Below are 18,733 nucleotides of genomic sequence, written 5' to 3' on the forward strand. Positions count from 1 at the left end.
CCTCAGCCTCAACTCCCTCAGTAACATTTCCAGACTCACCTTCACTATCACTGCTTGACCCTACTTCTCTGCTTGCAACTGTCTGTACTGGCAGACATTCCTCAATTAAAGAAGTTGATTTACAGCCAAAACATTAAACAATATGAATTATTTTAAAAACAACACTGGAAGTAATTGACATTGCATAAAAGTTGAAAAATAGCTAATGATGCATGATGTACAATTAAGTGGACAGATGATTAATCTACAATTCCCTCAAATATAAAATCAAAATTTCGAAAATCTTTACATAATATGTCACCTTAGATGTTACTTGATGTAATTATATATTTTTTACCTGCAGTGATATAATTTTATAAAAGGTAGAAACAAAAATAGCCAAGGTGTTTGGTGGTTTTCCCTGTCTGCCGGCCATCTTGATTTCATTGACTTCTTTTTCCCATTACAATGACCAACCAATGGGATTTTTTTTGTATAGGATGATGCAATAGCTTCCACTACAGTGGACTATATGCAGCAGTGCCCAAAATTGCAAGCATATTTAAAGAAAAAACAATTTTAAACAGCTGTACACTGTAGTGATCTCTATGCATGAAAGGGTTAAGTTTAAAGGAATTACAGAAAGTGTGCAAAATGTTTTAAACAAAATTAGGCAGGTGCAAAAATTTGGGCACCCCAACAAAAAAAAATAAATCAATATTTAGTACCTTTTGCAAAAATAACAGCCTCTAAATGCTTCCTATAGCTTCTAATGAAAGTCTGGCTTCTGATTGAAGGTATTTTTGCATTTTGGATCTCTTTACAAAACATCTCCAGTTCAGTCATGTTTGATGGTTTCAGAGCATAAACAGCCCGCTTTAAATCAAACCACAGATTTTCAATAATATTTAGGTCTGGGGATTGTGATGGTCATTCCAAAACTATGCACTTGTTACTCTGCATGAATGCTTTACTTGATGTTGAGCAGTGTTTAAGGTCGTTGTCTTGTTAAAGTATCCAGCCCTGACGCACCTTCAACTTTGTCACGGATTCTTAAACATTGTTCTTAAGAATCTGCTGATATTGACTGAAATCCATGCAACCCTTAACTTTAACAATATCTGCACTGGCCACACAGTCCCAAAGCATGATGAACCGCCAACAAATTTTACTGTGGGTAGCAAGTTTTTGTGTTCTTTTTCCGCCATGCATACCACTCTCCAAATAACTCAATTTAGTTTCATCAGTCCATAGCACCTTATACCAACCTTATACCAACAATTTGCTTTAGCATACCTGAAGTGACTCTGTTTGTGGCGTGTGCTCAGAAAAGGCTTCTTCTGCATTACTCTCCCATACAGCCTCTCCTTGTGCAAAGTGCGCTAAATAATTAAACGATGCACAGTGACACAATCTGCAGTAAGATGATGTTGTAGGTATTTGGAGCTGGTCTGTGGGATGACTATGACTGTTCTCACCATCCTTCTCCACTGCTTATCTGAGATTTTTCTTGGCCTGCCACTTTGGGCCTTAACTAGAACTGATCCTATTGGCTTCCACTTCCTCACTATGTGAGATAGCTTTATGCTTTATGCAAGGCAAGAGCTGATTTGATTAACCATCCTAAGCAGTTTAGATAGCCAGGCTGTCTTTTATCAGCAGGGGTATTTAGTGTATATGAAAAACAGAAGAGGGGTTCTGATAGTAGGTACTGCGTGTGAACAGTTCAGGGTGTAATAGTGTTCACTTCTCTATTTTTGCCACTGGAGGTTCTTGTCAGCTGGCTGTGAGATGTTTGGGGTCTTCTGCATGATCTCAGACTGAGGTTCAACATTCCATGGTGGGCTGGGTCCATCAGAGGGTCTGTATATAAACCCCAGTATTGATGAGAAGCTGCAGTGCTGCTTTAGTCTTGTAGAAGAATCCCTGCTGGTCTCAGTATGAGCAGAAGCCCAGAGAGAATGTCCTCCTACCGCCGCCACTTTGAGGGCGCGCTGGCCTCATCTTCCTCCTGCCACATCCGAGTCTCCAGCCCGTCTCCAGTGCGCCGCGAGACTCGGCGCTCCGCCAGCTACAGCCGTGCACGCACCAGCCGACGTGCACTTTCTGGTACACGCACTCCACGCATGACCAGGTAAAGTTGTTTGGTATTTTACAGTTCAATACTTTTTATATTTTCTATCCGGTTAACCCTGACCGCAATTGTTTAAATATAAACTCACATTCAACTACAAAACTCCTCCATAGGAATGCATTGAAATTTGTGCGTTTGCTTTTAACCAAAAATATGACTTCTCTAAAGAGTAAACACCAAATTTGTCTCAATAAAATAACTAATAGCAAAGTTTTATGCTTTATGAAAGAATCAGATAAAAGAGTTCATTGTATTGTGCATTGTTTCCTCATAAGAATTAATGACAGAATGTTTAGCACTTTCACACACCAGTTTAGAACATGCACAGACCTTTTTCTCTCTATTCCTCTCCAGTACTCTCTGTGTATGTAAGAGCTTTTGGGCCAGTAATTCCCCCTTGCTATGCTGAATTTGTCTTGTGTGTACTCTTTTTTTTTTTCAGCAGTGTAAGTATGGGCGCTCTGTGTGTTGGCATGGGTCTTGGATCAGGTCTAGATCTGGAAGCTGCGGCTGCTGCCAACCAGGCCTTCCTGAGCACACGTACAATTGAGAGACAGGAGATGGTCACCCTCAATGACCGCCTGGCTGTGTACATAGAGAAGGTACAACACAAATGCTGTCTTTCATTTTATTTTGACATATAAGACATTTTCAGTGAAACAACAAGAACTGATATAGGTTTACTTGGTTTAAAGGTCCGTTCTCTGGAGCAACAGAATAAATTGCTGGAGACTGAAATTGACACATTGAAGGGCCGTTTTGTGAAGCCTTCAGGCCTGCGCATGATGTATGAAGACCAGCTGCGAGAGCTGAGAAGGATTGCTGATCAGATGAAGGTTCAGAGGGTGAGAGAGCGAAATTTTAATGTTTAAATCTTGACTTTAAACCTTAAGTTCTTAAGTACACCAAAGGAATGTACCTATCCTAATTCAGTATTATCCTTTTTAAGGACCTTGCCATTGCTGCCAAGCAAGCCATGGCAGGGCAACTGGAAATGATAAAGGTCAAATACGAGGAGGCTCTGGAATCCAGAAAACGAGTTGAACTGGAGATTGAATCTTTCAAGCCGGTATTAGGCTTTACTTTTTCACTAACCATAAAAGTTTGATAAACAGTATAGTATAAGAAAACTGTGTAGTATGAGACTTCGTTTACAACAATGTACCAAAAAAATATGGTCGTTTGGTAAAGTTAGTCTTTTGCCTTAAAGGATGTTGATGCAGCTACAACTGCTCGCATTGCTCTGGAGAAGCAGCTGGAAAACCTGGAAGTGGAAATGGAGTTTCTTCAGAGGATTCAAAAACAAGTAGGGCTTCTGCTGAAAACACAGTGACGTCACTGTTTTCCAACAGCTAAATACATAAGATATACAATAAATTAGTAGCCTGGTTTGTAATGTCTTTTGATATTTGAAACTGAAATTTGTGTTCTATTCAGGAAATTGAAGAGTTGATGGCTCAGATTTACAAAACAGAGGCAAAGGTCGATGTGTCTTTCTCTCTGCCGGACCTGGCCACCGCCCTCAGGCAGATCCAATCACAATACGACAGCATTGCAGCACAGAATTTGCAGGTAGTCTTATAATTCTGTGTGCAGGTTAACCAAACAAAAAACACATGGCTATAACATGTTTCTGTTCACCTCTGATTGTATCACTGTCTGATTTTGTGGTCACCAGGAAATGGACGCTTGGTATAAGACGAAATTCCAGGATCTGAACTTAGCATCAACGCGACATGTCCAATCCGCTAGGGGCATCAGAGAAGAAATTAATGCCTACAAAAAGGATGTTAGTGGAGATCTTCCAAAGATTTTTTTTCAATTCTTCTTCCTGTTGTTAACATTAGCCATACTAGTTAATCTCACTGTGGATGTGCAGTTATTAGTCTATGTGATTTGTGTGTGTGTCCATAGATTCAGAATAAGCAGCGTGAGTTGGAAGCTTTGAAGACCAGGAATGAAGCTTTACAGGCCCAGATACGTGAGGCCCTAGAGAGACATAGGAAGGAGGAGGACGACTTACAGGTGAGAGAGTTTAGTAGATGGAAATGACAGGGCTGCAGCGGTTCATAAATAATGGTGTTTCAAAGCAAAACATTTGTCTAAACAGAAAAAGTAAGGACAATGTGCCTAACATTAAAATTGTGATGTTTTTTTTAACACTTTTAAATAAAATAATTATTTCTCATAACTAATTCAAACTGTATATTTTGTAGGCCCGCACTGAGACTCTGAAACTGGAAATGAAGATCATAAAAGAGAAGATAGCTCTGCTTCTGAGAGAGTACCAGGACCTGCTAAATGCCAAGATGGCTCTAGAGATTGAGATTACAACATACAGGTAGATTTTAGCTGTGAGCATTTCCAGTGTTCCCTACTGGCTTTTAGAGCAAAACAGTGTTAATCCTAAAGAAGGGGAAGGGATGTAAATATTGTTAATACTTTGATGAGGCAGCAGAACTGTTAAAATACACAGTCTGTATTCAAAAGTCACAGTTTTTTTAAAAGTCACCAGACTTTTTAAAAGAGCATTGGCACCAAGTGAAAGCACCACTATTCTATAAAGCAAGCTAATTGCTAAGCAACCTCGAAGCAAATGATTTAGAGTTAATAGAAGGAATGGGGGAGGTTCTGATATTGGATATTTTTTCATATACACACAGTATCTACATATTCACACATATAGGCATGTTTTTTTAGACCAACATTATTACAAGTTAAACACTGACACCACATAAACCTGGATTAGCATTGCAGAGAAATTAATAATCAATTCAGATTTCTGTAATTAAAACAGACAATACAGATTACAAAACATCATTATTCCATAATATCAATGTGCCCAATATGAACAAATATCTCATTTTATACTGCAGTCCCCAGGACAGGTTGCTGTTGTATAAAAGTAACAGTTCCATTTACTGTAAATTAAACACTGAATTTCAGATGATACTATCCTCTTAAAATCTATCCAGTAGATAGTGGCCGACACAATGCACACTGCTCGAACCGAGATTTAGGGTGCTGGTGATGACTGATTCTTTACGTCTTACTCTTTAAGAGTTCTAAAGATTTTATGTATTGTAGCAGCAAGAAATTGTGATGTTTGGATGAGTGATTAATTTTATTTATTTTTTGTTATTGATTAATGTTTATAATTCACCTAAACAGTTTAAATGCTGCACTGTAAATGAATGTTCATTCTTTTACTGTTTTTCAGGAAATTGATTGAGGGTGAGGACAGCCGCCTGACAGCCATGGTGCGTGACCTGTCTTTGATGAGCAGCATAAGTGTTAGCACTGGACTGGTCAGTACCTCTGGGATCAGTGCTAGTGGAGATCTGGGTGGGTTGGTCGGTGGCACAGTCAGTGCAAAGGTAGCATCCTCCACTACTGACCTACAAGGGACACTGGAAGAGTACACTCACGAGCAGGCTGTGGAGATGACAGAAAGGAAGACTGTCCTTATTAGGTAAAAGTATCCTGTTCTGCCACAATATCATAATTGCTGTATTACCACTTAAGCAAATGTTTGGCATTAATAAGCCTTACTCAGATATTTATTGCTTTTCCCCTTTTATTGCTTTTATAAATAGAATAATTTATCAATCTATAAATAGTCACCACTTTCAATTCAGTATTTAATAGATGCGCCTTTGTCCATCATTGAATCATTACATCATTGAACCTAAGATTTTGAGTTTGCTTCCCAATAATATTCACCTTATTGTCTTTAAATCATGTCTGTTTACCTTTCACTGTTTGCTTTGGGTCGTGTGTATATTTCCTGTGTATATTTGCATTAATGTTACCCTCTACCTTCACAAACCTTTCAGGGCCTGCTGCCAAGTAGCATCATGCTCTATAGTGGGTATGGTGTGTTTGTGTTAATGTACAATGTTTGGTGTGTGCTAAATATAGCTTTAATTCTGATGGCCGCAACACCCCAATAACCTTCTTCCAAAAAAATGACGACATGCCTCTGTTTGAACTGTAGCCAAGAATTCATTACCCTGTCTTTCTTTCCTACTTCCACAATAAGCTTAGACTGCTAGGAAACAGTTGTCATTTGCAAACTCTCTCCCAGTTCAGCTGCTTTAAAAAAGCTTTTAACTCCTGAGTAGTCATAGGGGGTCTTGATGGTCCTCTCTCATTAGTCTCCTCCTAACACACACTCAATTACTTCCATTTCTTTAATCATAGATTTAAATAACCTGCTGGGGATGTCGGATGACTTGATTTTTTAATCCAATCACTGCCATGACTTTTTAACACCCCTTTCTCTGAGCTGTATGGTGTGTACTTTTGTCTTCAAGGTGCCTTTGTAGCCAGCAATACTGATGTTTTACTAAAGCTAGTGCTGACAGTCCCAAGTCCAAGCTCTAGTAACGTTATATTATTGATATGACACTCTTCAGTTGAACATCCACTGTGTTTCTGTAGTAACCTTTAATGATGTTTCTCTTTTGGTTTAGAACAGTTAGGACAGAAGAGGACACTGTTCAGTGTGACACACAGGAACGCACCATCACCATTTCTGGAGCAGCAGACGAGTCTGGGGAATAGGCTACTGGAAAATGCATGACTTTTAACCCCCATCTACCAGCATTCTCTTCTTCATTGATAACACTAACAGGCTTAAAACATGGAAACATGGTTGCTACGATAACATTGTGTGTCATTTAAGCTCTAAAGGTTCAATAAGAAATCATAAGGTATTTTTTCCTATCTGCTAGTGGAGGAGACAATGTATTCTGCTAAAAAAAACAAGAACTGACAAATCCTCAAGCTTTTAACTTAACCCTCAATATAAAGCACAGCAGCAGTCAAATGCACAAACCTAATCTCTCTTTTGGCCATACTCTGTTATAGACTGTCTCCAGTTTTGTAGTCTCCACTGTGTCCTCTGAATCTGTTCAAATGAATGCAAGAAATAAACTTGACTGCAAAGCAATTAACTACTCTTGGGTAAAGTGTGTTACTCTAAGCATAATGGGAGGAAACTTTATTAGAAATAAAAGCTAAACAATACGCAATGACACATAACAAATGGGGTATGAACAGTAAGACTAGGTGCTTTATTTCCATTTTCTTCACGTTATGATTTATTGTATACCCTTGAAAAAAAAACCCAATGTTTATATAAAAATGTGTAATATTCCAAGTCAATTCATTTTAATTGGAAATATGCAAAAGCAGACAATTTTTAAGCCCCTGTAATGGAGCATTTTTATATCCACACATTCAGTCCACAGCAATTAAGCCCCACCCAGTCACATTACATGGTCATGTACAGATTATTACAATTATGATTTTGGCACATAAAAGCAAAATCAACTTTTCACTGATAAAAAAATGATTGTTTAGTCTAGGAATGCTGAAAGCTAAGAAAAGTGGATCCCAATTATACAATTACAAATTAGATCCTAGTTTAGGATTATACACAGATATGTAGCAACAACCTTACAATCTCCCTTTTCAAGGCCCCTTAATGTAAACAATAACTCAAATGATAAAATATGATCATGATTTGTATTATCTTGCAAGAACAGCACATGTCCAGACTTATTGTTCAACTGTAAGCAAACAGTAGAATTAGCAGGTGTAAAGACCTGAGCAACATCCACCACTTTGGCAGGGAATCTTAAAAACGCAAGGCTTATAAGACTTTATGGATATCAATAGTGAGTATCTACTGACTGTGGTCTGGTCTGCTAAAACAGGATTTTGGAGCAATTGAAGGTCCTTTGGTCCAGTGATTGGACCAGAGGACTGATAACCTATGCAGTCATAATAAATTTGGTGTACACACTCAAATCAGCACATTATGAACATATCTTTGTTACTACACTCATCAGCACCTATAATTACATACTGCAGTTCTTTTGTTTCTCTGCATATAATCCTATTTTTACTCTGTTTCTTAATGGCCAATACCCCATGGGACTATTATTTGTGTGCTAGCTCATTCTCAGCCCTGCAATCAGACTAAGGCACCAGGAGGCATGTTTTACCGATACAAGTGGCATTAATCTCCTCAGTTTCACTGCTGGACTGAGAATCCACCATACCATACCACCGTACAGAAATATGCAATTAATAGCATCCCATGGCCACTGATTAGGGACTTAAGGATAAACAACACAATCTGTGCAGCAACAGATAAGTGTAAATTTACATCTACAAGGTAATCTTGGTAGGTAGGAGTGTATAATAGAGTGGACTGTGAGATGACAGTGTTATAAACTCGAGCAGCACTACTGCATCTGATCCAGTCATAATGTTGACAACTCACACTGGCAGGCAACAGAGTGACAATAATTCATATCCTATGGGAGGGAGTGTTTTGTAGCTGCGACACGGTGACAAAGTACTCAAATAAAGTATGTTGCAATAAAGCGGCACTGTTCTTTGGACCAATCAGACCGATTTTGGACCTTTAACCTCTACCGTACTTCATTCATGTGCCTGGCAGTGTGGTTCTGAACACAACAGAGAGGATTATAGCTGCTGATTATTTCTTTACTGTTTTATATGATGCCTATTTGCTCAAATACAGAGACAGATTTGAAGAAAAATGAGGCATGTATGAAAGCAGCTGCATGCTGATACACTTCCACACATGACACCACAGGTTGCTACAAACACACCCCAAGAGTTGACATGAATCACTGTTCACTGTTGCCTATCAGTGTGAATGCTGGGTAACCTACCATCACCTTGTCCAAATAATACCAGCTCTGTGGCTGTCATTTGGGGTCTTGTATATTAAAGAACAGAGAGGTCTTAATATTCATAATATTATGGTAGGAGTGTTTATATATAATTACAGGACAGTGTCAGTTTCTTGTGTGCAAATGCATGCATTTGTGACAAAATATCCAGGGCAATGGAAGTGCAAGGAGTAGATAAACATTAGTGTTTAAGGTCACTTTAAAGGCTTAGGTACTTCTCCAACACCTCCAGCCAGGTTGTATACAGCCAGACATACTTCATGTGCCAAGGCATCTGCACTCTCCTGCAGAAAAAAAAATAACTACATGTTATTAAACACAGCAGAGAGAGCAAGAGAGAGAGAGAGAGAGAGAAAAGGAGATATTGTCCATGTTAATGTGTACCTGTGTGTCAGCTTCAGCGTAGACTCTGACCACATCCTCAGTGCCTGATGGTCTGACAAAGGCTCGGGCTTTAGCGTATTTCTTTACCAAAGTGTCTATTGTATCTTGCAGTCCTGCTGGAGTTACTGCACGACGCTCTGCATCTGTTGTGTCTATCACACACCTGTCTGAAACCTACAGTGAAAAAATATGACCATAAACATACAAACAACTCAGGATAAATTACACATATTTAATAAAAACATAAGTTCACACACTACACTACATTTCATAGGATAAACCTAATGTGAATGCCCTTCTGCTGCAAGCCCAATTTGTTATTTGTTTAAATCCAACAACAGAAAATGACAAATCTAATCAATTCTGATTAAATGTTATTTGGGTGGTGGATCTCTTGTCAGTATACCAGTGACAATCTCAAGAAAAGCGATGCTGTATTGAGTGTTGGAGTCACATGTGTGTTACTGGTGTTTCTAAATATGAGTCATTGGGTTTCAAGATTTAAGAGTTTCACTGTTACATGCACAGCAAACAAGTAGTTACAGTGTACAATCCAATTCTAACTTTCCTAATCCTTTATTCACACCCAACTCTTTCTGATTATGTTGAGTGTTGTAATGTCCTGGTGTGTAATTGATACCCTTTAGGGAGGGAAAGGCTGCTTCTGAGATGGACTGTACACTTGAGGGTCTATCCATACAGTGTCCATACCACACTATGATGAAGCATGTACAAACACTTCTGACTGTGCACCTGTTGAAGCTCTTGAGGATTTTGGCTGGCATGGCTAATTTCCTCAGCCTTAAGTACAGTTGCTGCTGGGACTTCTTGATGGTCTGACAAGTGTTGTAAGACCAGGTAAGATCCTTAATGATATGAACGCTGACAAATTTGTCTTCACAGTCTTAACCTCTGCTTCACCTATGTAGAGTGGTTTGAGCAGCTCCCCCCTCTCCTCATAGGGTCTTATCTGCAATAAGATACAGACTATTGTCCTGGCACCAAGCTACCAGATCTGCCACCTCCCTACATACTGCTTTGTCCTCACCAGTGATCAGTAAAGTGACTGTAGTATCATTAGCAAACTAGATGATGCTGGCCTCCCGAAAGATCATACAGTCATATGTGAAAAGTGTGTACAGTAGGGGGCTCAGCTCATAGCCCTGGGGTTTCCTGTGTTTACTGTTCTTGAGCTGGATATGTGGTATTCCTGAGTTCGGAATTTTAAAGCAGAATTCATTCAGTTGTAGGACTTGCTACATGTGTCAGGAGTATAAAGATAGAATAATTTTATCTTACTTATATCAGCAGCTTGTGCATGTGTGCTAGTATTTAAAAAAGAGGTACACACCTTGACTTTGAGCTGGCGGTTGGGCAGGTCTGTGTATATGCTGTCCCATTCCTGAACGGTCATTCCTCTGACAGCTAACACAGCTTCAATAACCAACATATCTGAAATAGCATCACCTGTAGCCTGCAGCAGGAGAGAGAATTAAAAACAAAGACAGTAAGTTAGCAAAGAAAAATAAGTGAATATAATATTCACAGTTAAATAAGCCTTCGGAGTAATATAGTTAAAATGTGGGTAAAACAACAGAAAATATGTGGCTTATACCTGGTTGATGAGGTTGACCGTGTTCTTTAGAAGCTTTGCTGCACACTTCTTCTCATCACTCACATTCGGGTTTTGGGCCAGCTCCTGGATCTGCTCCTCTGCTTGTTTACTGAACAGAACCTTAATATATAAAACAATACTATAATGATTAAAAAATTGACACCCAATTTTTAAATGCATTTTGAAGACCTTTAAATGCTTACAAGAAAACCACACTAAACCAATAAAATGAGTTCTTTATTTTGGATCAAAACTTTTGTACATACATTATTTAAAAATAGCCCTATATCACATCAAAAAATTGTCATAAATTTTCAAAAAATTCAAAGTCATATAGCCATTATTTAACATGCACACAGGGCCAATTTTCTAGTCCAGTTCTTGTTTTAAAACACACTGACACTTCTTTTTTGGGGAGGAAAAAAAAAAAAAAAAAAAAAAACGAGTGCATCAAAAACAAGGTATTAGTTATTCCAAATTGACTTACTGTTCCATGACCATTGGCTTCAAAGTAAACTCCTATGTCAAACTCCTGAGCTGCATGGTGAAGATGCTTTACCCCTGTCTTCGTGCAACACACTGTGACCTGAAAATTATTAGGTAATATCAATAACTGCATAATTAAGAATATTATATACATTTCTGGACATTGTATTAATATACACAATTACAAATGTTAAAATTGGCTACCAGAAAATGTCTGAGAAATACATTTAAATAAAAATAAAAATCAGAAAATTATCAGGGAAAAAAAATCACCTTCATGATATCTTCCAAGTACCGTGTAGAGCTACCATTAGCATAAGCAGTTTGTACAACAGCGATCTGTAGATTCAGTCCTGCCTACACACACATACACACACACAGATTACAAATAAATGAAAAACATAGACTGTATGAGTCTTTTATCTAAAGGAATGTAACACCCACAGCAGAATAATGCTACAGATGCACCTCGCTGCAGAGGTCAAGCATTCAGGGATATGATTTGGTGAAGGTGACACACATGCGTTCACCCACATGTGGAGAATATAATAAATTCTACTATATCGCATTAGTTCAGTGCCTGTGCTATTCTTAACCACATGAAATTTCAGATGGTCATGGGTGTTTGTACTGAAAGGTTTCTTTGTTGCACTATAACATCTGACTGTTCTTTAAGACAGACTGATTACATCCAAACTTTAAATTCTCAGTTTCATCAAAAGTAGCTGATTATTCGTCTTTTATTTCTTACTAATTTATGAACATTCTCACAGTTTTAAAAATAGAGGTCAGTTTAGAAGTCACCAACCCTGCTCCTGTAGAGCTACTACCGGAAACTCCTCAATCCCAAAACTAACACACCCCATTCATCTGATCAAGCATTTCCAGAGGCAGTAATAAGATGAATCACATGGGACTGATTAGCAGTTGAAGCTAAAGTGACTCTTGATCTTCATACTCCAATTATGGATCCAATTATGAGAAAGGGTTAAGGCGGCCAATTGCAAGTTTTTCTTTAAGGGTTCATGGATTCCAGTCAATATCTGCAGATTCTTGAGAACAATGGTCAAGAATCAGTGAGAAAGTGAGAAGACAACGATCACTCAAATTCTACCAAGACATTCATGTAGAGGAATAAGTACAACATTCTGGAATGATCATCTCAGTAATATATTATAATAATAATATTACGGAATATCAGTTCTGTGATTTAAAGCAGGCTGTTTATGCTCAGAAACCATCAGACCTGACTGAACTGAAGATGTTTTGTAAAGAAGAATGATCCAAAATTCCTTCAAGCAGAAGCCAGACTCTCATTGGAAGCTATAGGAAGAGTTTAGAGGCTGTTATTTCTGCAAAAGGAGGATCTACTAAATACTGATGATTTTTTGTTGGGGTGCCCAAATTTATGCACCTACCTAATTTCACATCTCAAATTTCACAGTGTACATCTGCGATATGATTTACACTGCTCAAAAAATAAAGGTAACACTTAAACAACACAATGTAATTTCAAGTCAACCACACTTCTGTGAAATCAATTTGTCCAGTTAAGAAGCAACACTGATTGTGAATCAATTTCACAATCAGTTGTTGTGCAAATGAAACAGACAACAGCAATAAAAGGCAATTAGTAAGATAACCTATAAAGAAGTGCTTCTGCAGGTGGTGACCACAGACCTTTTCTCTGTTCTCATCTTGGCTGATGTTTTGGTCACTTTTACATTTTGTCAGTTCTCTCATCATAGAGGTAGCATGAGACGTGAAGTCTGGAGAAAGTCTGGAGACTCTGTGGAGAATGTTCTTCCAGCATGACCAGTTTGGCAGTGGGTCTTTAATGGCGTGGGGTGGCATTTCTTTGGAGGGCTGCACAGACCTCCATGTGCTCATCAGAGGTACCCTGACTGCCGTTAGGTACCGGGATGAGATCCTCAGACCCATTATGAGACCATAGGCTGGTGCATATGTGCCCTGTGTTCCTCTTAATGCAGGACAATGCTAGACCTAATGTGGCTGAAGTGTGTCAGAATGCCGAATGCAATGATGAAGGCATTGATGCTATGGACTGTCCCGCCTGTTCCCCAGACCTGAATCCAATCCAGCACATCTGGAACATCATGTCTCCACCAACACCACTCTGCACCACAGACTGTCCAGGAGTTGACTGAAGCTTTAATCCAGGTCTGGGAGGAGATTCCTCAGGAGAACATCCGCCATCTCATCAGGAGCAGCCCAGGCGTTGTAGTGAGGTCATACAGGCCACATACCCTACTGAGCCTCATTTTAACTTGTCTTAAAGAATTTCTAATGAAAATGAATCAGCCTGTCATTTTCCACTTTGATTTTGAGTATGATTCCAAATCCAGAGCTCCATGGGATAATAATTTTGATAATAATGTTATTTTGTTCTCAACGCATTCCACTATGTAATAAACAAAGGTTTTCAACTAAAATATTTGATTTATTGAGATCTAGGATTTTTTTAGTGTTTCCCTTTTTTGAGCAGTGTACTCAATTTCAGTGTTTGGATCAAATTCACTGATCCAAACATACAATGATTTAGGATAAGGAAAAATCATGAAAATTATTAGGGGTGTCCGAACTTTTTTAAACCACTGTATGTGTGATCATGTGACCATATTTACAGAATGTAGGAGTGCTCTTTTTAAAAGTGTTCAAAAATATTTGCTCATGTGCCAGATTTTCAAAAATGAATTCTATTTTTTTATTACTATAAATATTTATAACTTGGTCTATGCTCTCATGGGTTAAAGATTATCAGTACAATTAGGGCATACCCAAAGACAGTGGGGTGTATTGTTGAGAAGAACTGAAGATATGGGGTGTTTAATACCTGTGTTATAAGTTCTTTAAGGTATGTGCTAATCAGTGTAGCAATTTTATCTCCGTCCAACAGATGGAAGCATCCAGCTGAATCATTAAAATAGTAAACAATACGATCAGCATCACCATCAAATGAACAGCAACGCTGACCTGGATCCATAACCATCCCTGCAGAGAACGAGAGAAAGAGAGAAAGAAAAAGAAAAAAAAGAAAGAAAGAAAGAGAAATGTGTTGACATGCCAGATACACTGTGTGGAAGCAATCTTACAGCAATAAGGAAAATGCAACATTCCTGGGCAAAACTGCACATGTGAAAAGGTTCAATATAAATTAGATAAAACTAGATTTTGGTTAATGGAAATGCATTTAGATCCTAGAAAACCAATATAATTGGTAAAATAGAAAGAACAAAGGTTACAAACATCCTGAACAAACTCCAGACAAAGCTTTTAAAGGTCAGTAAGGAGAGTATACTATCAGGGTTTGATGCATTTTAACACAAGTAAAATATCAATTTTGCTCCCACAGACCTTGCGGTGGTCTCTGGTGCACTTTAACATAGTCTGCCCCACAGAGGTGGTTGAGCTTGCCACTGCAGCAGTCATTAAAAAGTGCCACCTGTAGTGCAGACTGAAAAAATGTCTCCATTTCTCGCATCTTCAGTGCACCAATTCCATTGGCTCCATCTAGCAGCAGCCTCTTTTGATCATCAGTGTGATTCTGGGCCTGGCAGACAAGTAAAGATGTATTATGCGATTTATGTTATTCTTTCTTATTCTGTTCTCTAATGTTTTGTTTCTCTTACATTCTTAGTAAGCTCAATAAAAGCATGGCTTAGTTTCTGATAGTATCCCTGCAACGTGTCGGTACCATAGCAACCATGCGTGTTGCGACAGCGGACCATATAATGCAGTTGAGGTGTGGTCACAAGGCCATAGTCTGCAAATGAACAACACACACATACAATTAGTGATTAGCTTTAAAACAATAACCTGCAAAAACAATCTAAGTGTACACCTACAGTAAGATCACAGCCCATTGGAAAACTATGGGGAAAAATCCTATTTCCTATCACATTTGGTAATTTAAAAAACTACAAATTTTAAATGCTCATAGCCATACACACACCTTTACTCTCTCCACCCAAACAAGACACTCCATCCAAAACAGCCTGTGTTAGACTCTCACTGCTTGGTCTAAAAAACAAATGAAAGCAAGCACAACCAATTAGCTAACCTGCTGTAAATATGAATTTGTTCTGCTAAAGTATAAAACGATTTAACACAATGTGTGACTGAAGACTGGCCTACCTTGTATCTCTGCCTATAAAGACACTGGCTTTTTCACTCATGTTGATGGATTCCTTCTCAATAATGTCGTTCAGTGCAGTGCAGAGAGCATCCTGCTCTGCATTGGCCAACTGTGTAGCATAGCCTTCCCAGTCTGGGGTCACCATCTCCCCCATTGGGTCAATTAACTTCACTCCATTATCCTCCTGAGGAAACATAGACAAAGGAAGAGGCAAAAAATACAATCAGCAATGTACATGACCAACATATTTTCCTATTTGTAGGAATTGCTACTGACCTCTGGATTGTGAGAGGCTGTGACCATGACTCCAATGGTGGATTTGGTTCGTTTGGACCTCAGCGTGGCCAGCAGACCCATACGGAACATTACATGGTCTAAATGTTTTGCAGTGGTTCGAAACCCTGCTGTGCCATACTGCAGCGTTAGCCCCTTTGGTTTGGAATGGAGTGCCGATTTCAGTATGACGTCCTCAAACTGAGCCATTTCTGCAAATAAATATAAGAGAGAGATGTAAAAACACTTTTCTAAGCCAAAATTTGATCTTCTATTACTTGGTTCCTTGGTACACTGTTTCAGCAAATTGATTTTAGGTCAAATCCTCACAGGAAACCTTTATGCTTAATCTGTAGAATGACAAATGTACGCTTCAAACGATCAGCAGATTAAATGCTGAAAGACATACATGAACTGTACATGAAATGTGCATTGGGTTCATTTTGTGTCTTGTTTTGATCTACAGGGTATACTGGTGTTATGGTAATTAACCTGAGCAAGGCATTAGAATCAACAATAATTAATCTAACCCTAAACATCTCATTCATTCGTACACTATATGCCCAGGTGTTTGTGTACACAGCTTCTAATGTCTAGAATGTGCAGATGTACACACACGGCTTGTCTTTGTAGAGAAGAATTTCTCAATCCTGGTTCTGAGTCTCTGCACTTTAAGTACTTTCTCTGCTCCCAACACACCTGATTAAACTAATCAGTATATTTAAAAAAGCCCTTGCAGGTATTGGAAAGTCTTTCCTGTACAATAGAGACAGGTAATTCAACAAAAGCAAGATAAACTATTTTAAATACCCTTTTAATTCTGAAGAAACAGAAGACAAACTGGTGTCTCAAGACAGCAACCGCATTGCATTGTGGCCCATTTGGTTAAAAATGGAAGAATCGATTGTTCACTGGCTGCATTTGTGTGCTTATCCTAAGCTCGCTTATACAATAACTATAAACAGGTCATTAGTGAATACAACTTAATTGTTTATTGGTAGTTACACCCACTAATCTGTAGCATAACGCAACACATCAAGCCTAAACTTGCCAATCTTATAGAATCTCAATTTCCCCATTTGTGAATACCCCTTCAGAGGCTGCTGGAGTGCAAGCATTAACAAAAAAAAAAAAAAATGAACTGGTGTCATTTATTAAGGACTTTCCGTCTTGTGGTATTACAGAGAAAATAGTTTAATGAATTTTACAGGATTTAAATAGCTATGGCATTTCTAGAGAATGGTAACGTTACAGTAAAATGTCACCAAAACTGAACTAAAATATCTGGTAGAAACGTTGTTTTAATATGTAAAATTTAGGCGCAACGACAAACAATTAACTAACTTACTATAAGTAAAACAATTTTGGCTACTAGCCTGGTTACACTGCTTGTGTTTAGCGAGTATTTTACGTAATTTACAGAAAACGAACGTGTAACTTACTAACCTATTGACCGAGCTATCGTCCTTAATTTGTTACCCTACCAGTAACATGATATGATTATCCGGGTTTAGATGAGTGACATAAACACCAACTTCATTCCCACCAGGAACTTTAGACACTCACCGCCCTCAACTCGAACAGCTACAGTCCCCAGATAAACACTGAGGGTCCGCCGCTGTGGTGAAGACCCTGTGGAAACGGTCAGGGGAGGATTTCTCAGTAAATCAGTTTATTCCACTGCAGGTTTAGGGATTTACTCACTCAACTCTTTAGCTAACAGCTCCGGTCTCGGCGCTTCCGCCTGTGGTGACGTGGACGCTGCGCGTGGCTCCGGCTGTGGGGCGCGTTCACGATCTCCGCTCCGTGCTGTGGGGCGCGTTTACGATCTCCGGGCTCCGTGCTGGTTCTTCTTCTTCTTCTTTTTGGCGTTTTGGCGGTTGGCAGACCAACTTAAGGTGCATTCCCGCCACCTACTGAACTGGAGTGTGAAGTACGATTTCAAAAGTGTACTACCAACTGTACTAAATGGAGCAAAAAAGAGGGGGGATAAAATAAATAAATCAATTTAAAAAAAATAAAATAAATAATAATAATAATAAAAAAACATAATACTATCCACAAAGTTAATAATTACATACAGAAACCTATATGTGTTCATACAACCCAGTTGACTTTAAAATTTGAAAAACAGATTTATGAAGTTTGATCATCCTTGACCCATAAGCAAGTAATGACTTCAGTGACAATACATCCTGTCCCTGTAGCTTAAGCGAATCCACTAGCGCATTCCTTTGTGTCGTGTACATGTCACAATGTAGCAAGACATGTTCTACCGTTTCCCTGGTTAGACAGTGTCTACAGAGACCTGTATCATGCTTCTTTATTAAAAACAGAGAGGAATTCAATAAGGTATGCCCTATTCTGAGACGTGCGAGAACAGTAGCACTCCGCCTCTCATATCTCCCAACTACCACTGGACCAACCCGTTGGTGAATCTCATGCAGTTGCCTGCCTCTGGGTTCTTACTCCCACTCAGCCTGCCATAACCCCAGCACATACCTTTTGATAATGCTTTTGGCCTCTGCCTTGCTTAGCGGAATTATTACATCACATACTGATCGTTTTAATCCTTGTTTTGCAAGTTTATCCACCACTTCATTCCCGCGTACTCCCACATGAGCAGGTACCCAAAGAAAGCTAATACATATACTTTGCCTGTGTAGCTTGTACAAAGCTTGATGTATCTCCAAAAGCAAATCTTGTCTACAGCAGGACTGCCCAGATTGAATGCTTTGTAGGGCCGACAGCGAGTCTGAACAGATAACCACTTGCATTGGGCAGACCTCCTCAATCCACTGTTATATATATGCCAATATTATAGCAACCATTTCTGTAGTATATACCGCTAGATCTGCAGGGAGTCTCGCCCTGAGCGAAATATCAAATTCTAGTATGTACACTGCAGCTGCTGTTATTCCTGTGGTTGGGTGTTTTGGACCATCTGTATACATGTGTAGCATTCCATAATA

The 18,733-nt window shown here is 38.9% G+C and overlaps 2 protein-coding genes across 6 annotated transcripts; one reads left to right on the forward strand and one right to left on the reverse strand.

Moving 5' to 3' along the window:
• Window positions 1–1,859: 1,859 nt before the first annotated feature.
• ngs (notochord granular surface) lies at window positions 1,860–7,071 on the forward strand. 3 transcript variants are annotated; one of them, XM_049475112.1, is made up of 11 exons: window positions 1,860–2,113; window positions 2,556–2,715; window positions 2,809–2,958; window positions 3,063–3,182; window positions 3,324–3,419; window positions 3,551–3,685; window positions 3,792–3,902; window positions 4,028–4,138; window positions 4,330–4,454; window positions 5,334–5,585; window positions 6,589–7,071. In XM_049475112.1, exons 1-11 carry the CDS (start codon window positions 1,920–1,922, stop codon window positions 6,677–6,679), a joined length of 1,545 nt encoding a protein of 514 aa, XP_049331069.1. In that variant the 5' UTR covers window positions 1,860–1,919; the 3' UTR covers window positions 6,680–7,071. The 3 variants fall into 3 exon arrangements, with proteins under 3 accessions (XP_049331069.1, XP_049331071.1, XP_049331070.1); XM_049475114.1 differs by having other exon boundaries at window positions 6,594–7,071; XM_049475113.1 differs by having other exon boundaries at window positions 2,559–2,715.
• Window positions 7,072–7,168: 97 nt separating this feature from the next.
• On the reverse strand, window positions 7,169–17,629 carry pgm3 (phosphoglucomutase 3). Of its 3 annotated transcripts, none has more exons than XM_049475111.1 (13): window positions 17,471–17,629; window positions 15,765–15,973; window positions 15,488–15,672; window positions 15,306–15,373; window positions 14,983–15,116; window positions 14,708–14,903; window positions 14,187–14,344; window positions 11,606–11,689; window positions 11,334–11,432; window positions 10,847–10,966; window positions 10,583–10,705; window positions 9,232–9,405; window positions 7,169–9,131 (listed from the first exon to the last, which is right to left on the reverse strand). In XM_049475111.1, exons 2-13 carry the CDS (start codon window positions 15,969–15,971, stop codon window positions 9,042–9,044), a joined length of 1,638 nt encoding a protein of 545 aa, XP_049331068.1. In that variant the 5' UTR covers window positions 15,972–15,973; window positions 17,471–17,629; the 3' UTR covers window positions 7,169–9,041. The 3 variants fall into 3 exon arrangements, with proteins under 3 accessions (XP_049331068.1, XP_049331066.1, XP_049331065.1); XM_049475109.1 differs by having other exon boundaries at window positions 17,466–17,629; XM_049475108.1 differs by having other exon boundaries at window positions 17,328–17,629.
• Window positions 17,630–18,733: the final 1,104 nt, after the last annotated feature.

This window comes from Astyanax mexicanus, chromosome 2 (genome assembly GCF_023375975.1).
Source record: "Astyanax mexicanus isolate ESR-SI-001 chromosome 2, AstMex3_surface, whole genome shotgun sequence".
In the NCBI taxonomy this organism is placed as follows: domain Eukaryota; kingdom Metazoa; phylum Chordata; class Actinopteri; order Characiformes; family Acestrorhamphidae; genus Astyanax; species Astyanax mexicanus.